Source organism: Cinclus cinclus, chromosome 22 (genome assembly GCF_963662255.1).
Source record: "Cinclus cinclus chromosome 22, bCinCin1.1, whole genome shotgun sequence".
Taxonomy (NCBI): domain Eukaryota; kingdom Metazoa; phylum Chordata; class Aves; order Passeriformes; family Cinclidae; genus Cinclus; species Cinclus cinclus.
In genome coordinates, this window is record NC_085067.1 from 6785160 (window position 1) to 6797790 (window position 12631).

General features: G+C 46.2%; 1 protein-coding gene across 1 annotated transcript in view; it reads right to left on the reverse strand.

Annotated features, from left to right (window-relative positions):
• Positions 1-12631, reverse strand: part of COL26A1 (collagen type XXVI alpha 1 chain) — a 160991-nt gene that overhangs the window by 3506 nt on the left and 144854 nt on the right. Inside the window, exons 10-15 of the mRNA XM_062507127.1 lie at positions 10533-10625; positions 9075-9136; positions 6695-6757; positions 3027-3071; positions 1661-1705; positions 954-1038 (exon numbers count right to left, since the gene is read on the reverse strand). Of these exons, the coding sequence (XP_062363111.1) occupies positions 954-1038; positions 1661-1705; positions 3027-3071; positions 6695-6757; positions 9075-9136; positions 10533-10625 (393 nt within the window). The remainder of the gene's footprint in view (positions 1-953; positions 1039-1660; positions 1706-3026; positions 3072-6694; positions 6758-9074; positions 9137-10532; positions 10626-12631) is intronic.

Below are 12631 nucleotides of genomic sequence, written 5' to 3' on the forward strand. Positions count from 1 at the left end.
ATTGTTAGGACTGCTGGGCATTTTAGCTGTTTAGCATTTCCATAGCTTAAATCAATATCCAAAGGCCACATCCCAGTAGAAGTGGATGCTGATCTGAGGGATGTGTGAGGTGGGCTCACAAGCAAGGCCAGGAATGAGGGTCCATGTGTCAAGGACAGAAAAGTGCTCTGGGACTTGGTCAGTGCCAAGGAACAGGTTTGTTGCTCACAGGCTGGGATAGCAGAACCAAATATTTTGCCTCTAACTTTGTTTCTGAAAGGGGAGAAACTGTCACAGCAGGTTTTGGCAGCTGTGAGAGAGTTCATCCTCAGCTACCCCAAAAGGAGCAATCTGACAATAATCAACACCATACTGTGGTTAGGGAAGAGAGCATTCTTTAAGGGATGATGTACACACTGCACCAGGGATGGAAGAACCAACCACCTCAAGAGATCACAAAAATCTATCTGAATGTACTGTGAAAATAGATTTCATGTAAGTTATGATCACAAAATGTTCAGGGATCACTGATTTTCAGGGTGATGTGGCAGCACTGTCTGGGCTTTCTCTGCAAAACGTGGTACTGTACAAGGCAAGGGCCTCAGTGGTGTTCAAGTCACTTGGAAGATGCTGTTAACAGGATTAAATGATCTGGCCTAAAGACTTGAACAAGCAGCTCTGTGGGAAGCTGCTGGATGATCTGTGCCACATGGCTTGAGCTGCTGCTCATGACTTGGCTGCCTGAGCTGTAACAAAAATCACTATAAGGGTCATTTCACCTGCTACTGGAAAGCCAGAGGAAGTAGTACAGCTGGTGGAACAACAGTTCTAAGCACCCCTAAGTCATGGTACCTAGTTTTGAAAATGTGGCTTGAACAGACAGCAGAAAGCTCAGGAGAATGGGAGGGTGTTTAACCATCAGACCTGAACAGAGCCCCTGGTTCCCTAGAGAAGAAAACTTTAGCAGTGCTTACCATGAATTCCTATCATGTGCTCAAGGATTAATACCCTCTCAGCTAGAATCTTCAGAGCCTCTCGAAGCTGTTGGACACCTTCCCCCTGGAAGAAAGAAAACAAAACTAAAATTGGAATGTGTAGCAGAACAGCCTTCTTGTCCATCATGTCACTTTCATAGCACCAAACTCTGTAGTGTGGATGCTTAAAAATGAAAAGATGCAGAAGAGGAGATAACCTAAGTAGGAGTGCAGGAGAAATCCCTGTTCCAAGAGCTCCTCATGTACACTCAGGCTGTAGTTTGTTGTCCTTGTCACCTTAGATGTGAGCTTGAAGGGCCAAAGAGATGTTGGGAAGTATTTCAGGGATTGAGAGATTTGAGAACTCCAAAGCTCTGCACATGTAGTTTGATCTCTTCTGGGAGTTTGTCCTTCAGCAGGTGGGAAGGACAATAGGAAGGAATTCCCAATCAGCTCCATCTGACAGAACAACCTCTGGGGACAGAGGTTTTCAAGAACATGGTGACAACCTGGCCAAGGAAACCTCACAGACCAGGATTTCTGGCATGCATTAAATTCAAACCCAAGGCTCACATCCCCACTTGCTGTGCACATTTAACTGTGGATTCAACCTCTGACCCCTCCCCCCCCCCCCCCCCCCCCCAAACCCACCTGTCAAAACGGCAAAGTGACAAAAACGAAAACGAAACAGTAGAAACAATTCTTACATCAGTGCCTTTGTCACCTTCCTCACCCTTCTTGCCTGGTTCACCCTAAAACAAAGGAAGGAAAACTTGTTTACAAGTGGCTGGGGACCCTTCCTGCACCCCTTGGATCCCTCCCCACCAAAGGAGCAAATTAAAGAACATTTCACCAGCAGAAAACACATGGACTGGCACTTCATGCCAAGGGCCAAAGTGCTCTCCTGAGCTTTGCCTTGGCTCCTGTCAGCTTAACAGGAGGTCACCACCACTTCTAACACAAATGAACTTGTCCAGGAGTGGCCAAGCTGCAGGAGGAACCACCTGCCATGGCCTGGGCCCCAGCAAGGCCATAGACATCTCACTGGGCTCTCAATGAACAACACTGTATGCTAAACCACAGACAAATTGCTCCTTTCCCCCAAACATGCACATTTTCATCTTGATTTAGAACAGAGAAGTCCTCCATTCTGCTTTCATTAATTAGACACATCACTTTTTGCCTCTGAAGATGCTCATTAAGCTTTTCTTGAACAAAGATCTCTCTGTGCTGTGAACATTGCTCTCATGCTTCCCCCCAGCCAGGAAGTTCATGCACATTCTGAAGAACAGATGACAGGGAGAGATTAAACCACTCTAAGCTAGACATGGAGCAAAAAAACAACCTAAAATAGAGTGGAAAGGCTTGGGCTCCTCAAACTTGTTGGACATCCCTGAGATATTTGCAAAGCAGAGGTGAACATGGGAGGAAGGACTGAAGAAAAGGTTGTGTGAATTGTACTAAATGATGAGGTGGAACCAAGGAAGAGAGATGAGAACCCTCCCAGAGGCTCAGGGGCTTCTCTGGAAGCTGCCAGCCAAAAAAACCCCAATTTTCTCCTCTAGATCTCTGTCAGCCAACCTTCAACACCAGTGATTTGTTTGCACTGGCCACATGTGCCAGTGCAGACATCTCTGTGCATCTGTTCAGGTATTACCAAAAAATCATTTGGAGACATCTCTTAATCTCATTACAGGGTTTCCAGCTCAGCTTTGGCCAGCTGAAGTGCAGGAGGGTTTTGAGAGCAGCTGATGGACCTTGAGCTGTTTAAGTGTGGCCACCTTTGGGCTCTGGTAGTGCCAGGAACTCCTGGGACCCAGGGAGAGCTGTGTGTGCCCAGCTCTGGCCAGAGGATCTGCAGGCAAAGCACAACTCCTGTGCTGGGGTGATGCCCTCCAGGGGATGTTTCATTTGCACAGGGATTTGTTAATTGAGGGTGTCTGTGGAACAAACGTCTGAGCTGGAGCCAGCAGAGCTCAGCACTGGAGCAGCTCCAGGCCAGCCAGTGGCACCTACAGTGCCAGGCACCAAGCTCACCTGAGCCTGGCACCCACCCCCGAGTGCAGCACTTACAGGAAATCCCTTAATGCCCCTCTCTCCAGGCAGACCTGCTTGCCCCTGTTGGAAATAAAGGCAGTGTCATTAGGTGATACTTTGCCACTTGACAAGAACACAGTGTAATTTTTACTACTGGAATTAAGATGGCTTAATGAAAAAACCTTACACTTGGGATAATGTGAAAAAAAATAATTCCTCTCTCTTGACATTATCACTTAGAGACAGCAAAAGGGGGTTTTGGTTTTCTGTCAAGTATCAGCTCCAAATCCCATCAGACTCTGGAGGAGCTGGGTTGGATACAGAGCTCCTGAGCTCAGTGCCCTCTCTGTAAGATGATTAGCAGGTTTTTTGAACTTTCCAGCAGTCAGTTACATTATACCAGGAAGGAATTTGGCTGGAGGTTTGTTCCTTACAAAGACACTGCATTCTTCTCTCTGGTAGAAGTGATGGGCTGCTGCTGCCCCAGCCAGAACAGAGCCCAGGACTCCCACCGAGCACTGATTTAATCTGCTCCTGCTCCACACACACCCCACAGCTACTGATCAAAACACAGGTACAATATTTTGGTTGGTTTGTTTCTTTCTCCTGCTGTGCTAATTTTCACATTGTTCTCAGTGAGGGGTTTTTGTTCCTTTATTTTTATTATTTTATTTTTTTTTACAGAAACAGTTTGAACTAGTATGTGTTGGTTTGGGGCAGAATGAAATGCCATTGAGCTGAACATCTTTTTTTTCCCCTGTTTTCCTCCACAGTGCTGGTTTACCACCCTGGAGCAGCTGGGGCAGGGCAGAATCCCTGACCAGGAGAGCAGTTATAGGTTATTTAGTGGGAAGGGAGAAGCTTGGGAAGAAGAGGCAAAATGTAAAAGCATTAATAGAAATCCATTAAAGAAACAGCCACGTATTTTCCCTGGTTCTTCTCCTGTAGACACACACAGAGCAACAAACCCATCCTTTTCCCCTCCAGAAAACTACATATATGGTGGAAGATTTCTGTAGTAGAAGGGGAGAGCTGCTGGGTTTGTGTCCATCAAATCTGTATAAAACCAAGGGGCACCTACAGAACACTCCCATGGAGCACTGAATTCCTATGGAATGCCTTGCCAGCACCAGGAAAAGGCCCCTAGAGACAGGTAGAGCTTTGAGAGAAAAGCCCAGTCTGTCGGGTGCTTCCAGTATCTTCAAAGGGAAATACTTGGATTGTGCACTGGAGGGAGCAAAGCTGGTGAAAAAGCACAGGCAAGAGGAAAAATCACAGAGAGGAGCACAACAACACACTGAAAATACATAAACAGGCTGTGCTCCATGTCCAGGAGGAACAGAAAGGGTGTTATCAGCTTAAAGGGGATCAAAGGATATTTAGGCTGGATGTTGGCAATATCTTTTATCCCAGGCCTCCCTGGCTGTTCCTCTGAAGACTGCCTGGAGATGCAGAGGAGCCTCCCTCCCTGGCAGTGCTTGGGATGAGCAGAGGCAGAGCGTGAGCAGCACACAGAGCTGAGCCATCCAGGGGCTGTGCTCTGACTGCTTCAGGTCTCTCCCACATCTGTTCTTGCCGAGATTAAGCAGGAAGAATGTAAAATAACATTTTCTCAAATCTCAGTAGATGTTGTAAACCCCCCCTCCGCTTTTCTCTGCAGCTGCACAGCTCCTCTGCTGGAGCCCTCATTTGTACCCACCAAACCCAAAATTGCAGCATGTAGTTGTCAAAACCAGCATTCAAAGCCACACTCACAAAAGACAGAAAGCACACAGAGCATCCTACAGAAATTCTGTCAGACAAAGCTGTCAGCTTCCCTTTCCACACTAACAGAGAATGGAAAGGAAATATGGGGGCTTTTTCCTATTTATCAAGACATTTTGATATTTGAAAATGTTATTTGTCCCAAACTTAAGAGGAGAGTTACAATTCTAAATTCCTAGCAAGGAGGGAACAAAACCAAATTCTAAGGGATCTGTCTGGAGTGAATGGACACAATGCAACAAGGTTTTGTTTCAAAACAAGTGTAGTAGTAATATGGTATATTAGTAGTAATATTAGTAATATGGTTGACCACAAACTACAAACTGTTAAATGAATCATTGAAGAAGAGTTTTATCTGTTTCATGGATGCAAATGTGACACTTTGCCACACACCATGCCCTTCAATTTTTTAGCTGAAAGTAAAGATTGAATTGCCAATGAGATGTAGTTGGTAATCTGTGCATCCATCTCACCAGTTAAGGTTTTGCTCTCTATCAGAATCTTGAATTCTAGTCCCAGAACTCCATCAGTCTGCAATCTATTTGAAAAGCCAAGCCATGCCCAAACTAGCTGAGCTGCACAGGAAAGTGTTACAAAAACTGACCAACAGTCACTCTGTCTTTCAGGGAAGTGCAAGTGATTTCTTATGTAAAAGCAAGACCAAGCACCGAAAACTAAAATGTAACAGAGATTTCAAAAGGCAGATGTGCCCCACCCTCAGATATCTGCTGCTCCTGACCCCTCAGGAGGGGTGGAACCAGCACCTGGGTCTGCTCCCCTTGCACAGTCTGGACAGAGGAGCACTTTGTCTGTTGCTGGTTATTCCCACGAATTGGAGAAGTCACCACATTGGAGTTTACTGATCTGCATTTGTCTGTCTTGGCTCTTTCAGGCATCCTTCTTGTCTGCTGGATTGGAAGGGGGAGCAGGAATGCAGAGGAGGTTCTGTCATGGGGGAATCACATCACCTACAGCCCCCACATTCACCTCCACCTGTGGGACAGGAAAATGGCACTTGGAAGAGATGGGAACTTGTTTCCCACAGCTGTGGCAGTGCAGCCACCACTGCAGACATCCATCACTTCAGAGGTACCGACCAATGTTTTCCTCCTTGTCCTTCTCCCCTCCTTTGACTCTCTCCTTGCTGGGATCTCAGTGATCCTCCACAGTCCATGGTGCTCATTTCACAGACCTAAGGGCTGAATGATCCTCTTCCACCTACTCCACTCCCAAGTGATTTTGTGCTCCTAGACTCACCCAGAGATTACAAAGACCATGACTTTTTGGCAATTAAGCTGAACAGAAGCAGCCAGAGGCCCAAAGGCCACTTTCAAACTCTTCCCAATGCTTGAATGCTGGACTGGGAATCTGACACATTTATACCCTTGTTAGATGTTCTCTGGTAGTTCCTAAACTTCACCAGTTTGGAAATAATATTCAAACAGCCTTTTTGTTCTATGTTTAGTTATCAGCACTGGAGAGCCCACTAAGAACTGAGGCACATAAACATCAAGAACATGACTTGAGTATTCCAGATATGTTAAGAACATCATTTGACCTGAGGAAAGACTTTTTTGCTCAGGAAGTCTGGTGAGTTTTTAAAGCTTTAGTGCCACAGAAGGAGGAGTTCTGTTAGCCCTCTCAAACCACTCCACACTAAACAGCTTTGGCTGGTGGAAGAAAGTTGATCTCTACAGGCATTTACACACCATGTCTTTGCTACCTGAGTATCTTTGGGAAATACCTGCCTTCGCAAGGAATTCAACTCTCTCTGTACAGGAAACCCTCCTCTCGGTTCTTGCAGAAACCCCAGAAATTCTGCATTTAAAGCTGGTGGTGGCTGTGGTCCCACTGCATCTGTGAGCCCTGTGCTGTGTATAAATCCTGAGGCCTCACCCCCCAAATGCTGTGGGAATCTCTCTGTGCATGTAAAATCTTACTCTCTCTCCTCGGTCTCCTTTGGATCCTTTTGGTCCAGGCTGTCCTGGAGATCCTGGCAAGCCCTAGAAGAGATGCAGAATGAGAAGGAATTAATTTCTACTGTGCAACCTTTGTGTAGGTGTAGTGAATACATTTCCCAGTGATCCTCAGCTCCTGAAAACCTCATACACCCATTAAGCAGTTGGGCTGGGTTCTCTTTTTCCCTCAAGCAAATACAACAGGAGCTCTGTTTGCAGATATCCCAAATCCTGCACTTTCGGCAGATCCCTCTATTTGGGTCTTTTAATGCACTGCAGGGCCCTGATGTAACATTTTTTTGGGATCACTATGACAGGACAGTTCTTGTTCTCAGTTACCAAGAAGAAATTAATACACAGGTAGTATGTTTAGCTTAAAAATCCCCACTGCTTCCCCCCACTTCTTAATTGCCTCAGTGGGTGGCAGGAGCAAGCACACATACCTGAAAATTAATTGGATTATGTAGTGGAAATTATTTTGAAGCTATTCACTCACCCTAATAAACAATTTTCAAATTAAACCCAATCTCTGGTAATAATTTTACTCCCTGGGTTGAACAAATCTATAAAGCAGTCACCAATGGCTAAGAAGGGCACAGTCTCCAGATTTCTACTAATTGAACTGCTATGCAGAAATCGATCCAAATTCTTGACTTATCCACCCAGAGAAGCCACAGTTATTAACCAGACCAAGAGAGAAAAATATTGTTTGTTTATATTCAGCCTGTCAGCTCTCCTTCTCCCTACAGCCAGGTACAGGATGCTTTTTTTCCACCTCAAGTGACTTGCACGTTGTCTTGGAGGCTGCAGAAGTGAGTCTGGAGCTCCCATCCAGGCCACTGGGGATTTAAGCCAGCCTGGTTGGGAACAACCCCCCAGATTCCCACATCAGCCCCCAGAGAAATGGGTTTTCTGGGCCAGAGAAAGGAGCATTGCTGTGAGGAGGTCAGTGCAAGGAGGGTGCACACGTGTGATTTTAGGGTGCAGAGGAGGAGCCCTCTCCCACTTTCAGCTGGGAGCCAGCAGTGCTCACCAGCAGCACATTGATCCCTGCCTGCAGCCAGCCCCACAGCTCAGCTGAGCTCCCCACCAGGGATTCAGAGACTCAGGCCTGGTTTAGGAGGTTCTCTGGGGCTGCCAAACAAGGTAGGACACAGACCAGGCTTGGCCCTATGTCAAACATGCAGCATGAACAAAGCCCAAGTGTCCACAAGCATCCTTTGCTCCTGACAGCTCTCAACAGTGACACAGGGATGCTCAAGAGCACTGAATTCCACATGGCAAAAATGAAAGATTTGCAGTGTGTGCTGCGTGTCAAAAAGCCAGACTCTGCTGCAGAATCTACTTATGAATTGTGAATAACCTTATTTTTAATGATGTTAAACTGCATCTGCCATTTGGCTGCCAAATCTCTCACTGTGTTCATATCTATCTGGAGTTTCTCATTGTTCTCCAGAGCATTCCCTAATTGAAAGGATTCTGCTACCCTGGCAAACTTTCCTTAATCTGTTGTCCATTGCTTCTTCAAAGTGGTTAATAAACACAGAGGAGAAATCTTCTCTCTCTATTTTCAGTTCCAAATCCCCTCTTATCAGATCTGAATTACATCCCTCTGAAAAGTTACTTAACCTTTCTCTGTGCTCTCCAGTCTTGTGGGATTCCTTTGAAAAATTTGATGCTGCTGCTTCACCTCCACATTAAGCAACATTCTTCTCAAAACTGAGTCCCTTTGTATCAGCCAACCACAATTTGGAGTTGTTTGGCAGTTTCCTATTCATGACTTCACTTCTTTCCATTTAACCAGCTTTTTCCATCCATGTGAGTACTGTGCCCTTCTTCTACCACAAACTCTTTGGAGTGAGTTTTTCCCACTCCATTATTATCTCCCTCCTCCATAACGTTTGTATCAATAAATAATCAAACTGATGGGAATCTGTGATATTTTTCTTGACTAGAAAGTGCTATGTCTGGAAAAGTAGGCTTGACATGTTCACTCTGGTGAATTAGTGAATTCCCATTGATGCATTTTTGTTCTTTTTATGTGTTCCACAGGAAATACAGTATTTTCCTATCACTGTGTTAGTAAAGCCCATGTCAGATCCTTTGCAACAACTCAGGCCACAGTGAAATGTTTTGACACAGCAGCAGCACAGTGCATTATTATGATTAAGGGAAATTCTGGGAAGCACAACCATTTCAACCTCTCAGCACAACCCAGAATGAGAAAAAGGAATTTCATCACAGAATTTCATGGGGAACAAAACAGCAGATTTAGGATTACTCTCCCTCCTTGTGTAATGAGGTGATGTTTCACCCCTTACCCCCCCTCTGCCCTTCACCCCAAAGCACCAAAGCACCTTACTTGTGATCCAGGGGCTCCAATGGGTCCTGGGGGCCCTTTGGGTCCTGAAGCACCTGGTGGACCTGGTGGGAATCATAATTGAAGACAATTTTAAGGAGACTTAGAAGGAAAAACCCTAAATTCCAAAGGCATGCACATCCTTTCATGTTCTGCTGAGTCTCTCAGTGAGTGAGAACCCTTCATCAAACACTGGATTACTGGACACCACATCCTGACAGAATACATCCCCAGGCCCTAGGGGACATGTTAGAGCTCTAGGAGGAAAAAGTAGCAAAAAGAAGCAGGAAGGATGTCAGTAACATCCCCATTTCCATTCCTTAAAATGCAACTTTTGAGAAAACTTCAACTAGATCCATGGAACAGCTACATGAGAGTGAGACACTGCAGGGCTGGTCCTGAAGCAACCTCAGGTGGCAAGGGAAGCCCCAGGGCTGCTGCACTTGGGCCCTCTGGGGTGTCAGAAAGCTGATGATGAATGTGAAGGAGATGGAGTTTGGCCAGAGACAGGAGAGGCTGAGAAGGGGAAATCAAAGCTCTCTCTTGGTCTTCACTCATTGCATTGGCAATAAATTAATTTGAAATATGTACCACGGGAGAGCTGCTTCTAGGATGAGTTAAGCACCATCTAAACAGGTCAACTTGTCTCACCAGTCACTTAACAGATTCGTTCCTTTTGAAAAAAATAATTATATCTCAACAGTAGCTGTTAAATTATACCTGCAGATGGGAGACAGGATATTTGCTTAGCCTGAACTTAGCAATACTCCTCTCTGCTTTAGTTGTCACAACCCTTGAGATGAAACAATGTGGACATTATTCACCAAGTACAGCTGAATCAGCCTCGATCATTAATGCACCATACAAATGCTTAAGTCAAAGAATAAAGGAATTGAAGGATAAATGAAAGGCCCTCATAATGAAAGGAGAAGCCTTTTCTGCAGCTAATGGGAGTTGACTCCTAAATATGCATCATACAGGGAAATGCTGACATTTGCAGGAATATTATCATTTAAGCCACCCATCAGCACAGAGAAAAAGAAGGCTTGTCACTGAATTTTCATCTCAGATTCTGATTTCTGTTGTACTGGTGAAAATCTGGAATATCTCAAGCTGCCTCCAAACTCTTTAGAGACATCCCAGGGCATCTGGCAGACCCTGCTTGGTAGAGCTCTGCAGTGACAGGACAGGTTTGCAGCAGGGAAGAGGACAGCCCTGCTCTCAGGAAGGAATCACTGGACATCCCACTCTTAAAGACAGCTTTTAATCAGCCCCATTCTCAAGATGTGTCCTGCCAAAGGTAAAGCAATCAGCCACTATTAACAGATAAAACCCCCAGTTACTTCTCACCACCCTTCCAGCAGGGAGCACTTCCCTCCCTGCAGTTACCCAGGGACCACGCTCTCTCCATCAGAAGCGTGTGCCCACCCTGCCAGCCCTGCAGCCAGCCCTGGCTGTCACCTGGTGGCCCCACGGGCCCGGGGGCTCCCCGTGGTCCGGGCAGTCCAGCCATGATGGTGTCGATGACGGTGGAGGCCAGCTGGGGTTCTCCATCTGTGGCACAGAGCAGAGTTAGTGCGAGCCCAGCCGGGACCTCTCTCCAGAATCCTCTGGCGCCTGTTGCTGGCCAAGGGCCGGCAGTGCTGCAGGATGCTGGATTCGGGCTCCTGGAGCACTTGCCCTTTGCTCTCAAAGGGGCTGTGACCCCTGGTCCTGCAGAGCTGCTCATCCCACCCCTGAGAACCCCAGACAAGCTGTCCTTTCTCTCCCAACCTTGGTGTTTTATACACCTGTAGAATCCTGCCTTGGAATAACTGTCCACAAATTCACCACTTCTACCACACACCTGACCTGTGGCTACCTGGCAAATGAAGCAAGGGTGTGGGGCTCCCTCCTGGCACCAGGGACCTGCTGAGCCTCCGGCAGCACAGCCCCCCAGCCCAGCCAGCTCACCTGGGCAGGTGCTGCTGGGAGATGCCCTGAGGTCTAAGGATGCAGGAAAGCCCAGGGATGGGTGTGCTCTGCCCCTCCATGTGCTCAGGAAACTTTCCTGCCATTTAGGATTATTTCAGGTGTTCAATTGGGCAGGTTCACTGAGCTCTGGGAAATTGAAAGAAATGGGAGTGGAGCAGGGAAGGGAAAGCCAGCAGCAGGAATTGCAGGAGTTTTTGCACATCTTTTCAGTTCTCTCCAGTCAAGAATAAAACCCAGCGGCCTGTCCATATCTTCTCTCAGCCTGGAGCCAGCAGGTTTTTATTCAGTTGGCATCTGAATAGAAAATCCATAATCATAAATAAAAAAGCAGCCCTCAGTATTTATTGTGATGCCAAAATGATATTCAACAACCCTGTTCCCTATGGATCTGTGCTGTGGCACACCTGTAACCAGCACCTTTTATCTGAGCACCCCACAACACTTTGGGACACTTGTGGGAACCTGGGCAAAAATTCAATTAACAACTAAAACAAGGATGCCACAAAGCAAGGAAGGGAACCCCACATCCTAGTGCTCCCAAGGCTTCCTATCCTGACCCTTTGCTGTAGGACCAACAATAAATTTATTGTTTAACCTGGATGAAGGTGCTGGCTCCTGGTCACCAGGATGGCAAACCTTCTGAAAATCCCACATTTTCCACAGCTGGAGTATGCCATGCAGGAAAAATGTCCACCTCCTCCTGCCCATGACCTCAAGCTTGCTCATGTTTCCTTCCACCCATCCCTGTAACTCATCACAGTAAAATTCAGGGGAACCCTGGGCAGGAAAAGACTGGGAATGTCTCACTGCAAATGTCAAGTGACACCAGGGAGGTCAGAAGGGTGTTTGTTTACTCTGCAGAGTCCAGCTCAAAGGTCAGAAGGTGAATGAACTCTCCAGAAATTTTAGCAGACACCTTGCAAATCCTTCCCAGCTTCTGGAGCATTGGCAAGGATAGAGAGAACTTCCAGGCCAGTTGTTTGAAAGCAGCTCCCAGGGAAAACTGTGCAATGGCTTTGACTGCCAAGGATGACAGGATACCTCTGCAATGCCTTTCTGGTAGCAGGACAGCACAAGATCCAACCCAGATCCCTCTAAGAACCACATTTTGTGCCTAAAGCCTGAATACAAACAGGTATTTATTGGACTGCTGTTTCTAAACCCATTCATCTTCCCCCTCATCACAGCCCTGAAACAAAACAACTGAGACTCTTCTCATGTTCAGGAGGAAAGGTACCCCAGTGAAGTGTGTAATCCAATTAATTTGAGTTTTATTTGACTATGTCAAAATCCATCACAGCTTGGGAGTAAGATGAAATTGGGAAATGAACATCAAACAGCACTGAAGGCATTAACATTGCAGAGCCTTTTGTTTTTAAAGTGATCAACAAAATCAACTGCACATCCACTGAGAGAGGCAGAGGATGGACTACAAACAACCAGGGTTTAATTTCTGCTGGAGGTAAGCTGGGGATAAAGATTTGGGTTACAAAACAGTCCAGCTAAATGGCACATTATTACAATGACAGAATTACTCCCACAAATCCAGCCATCCTGACATTCGACTCAACGTTATTTATGAAAGG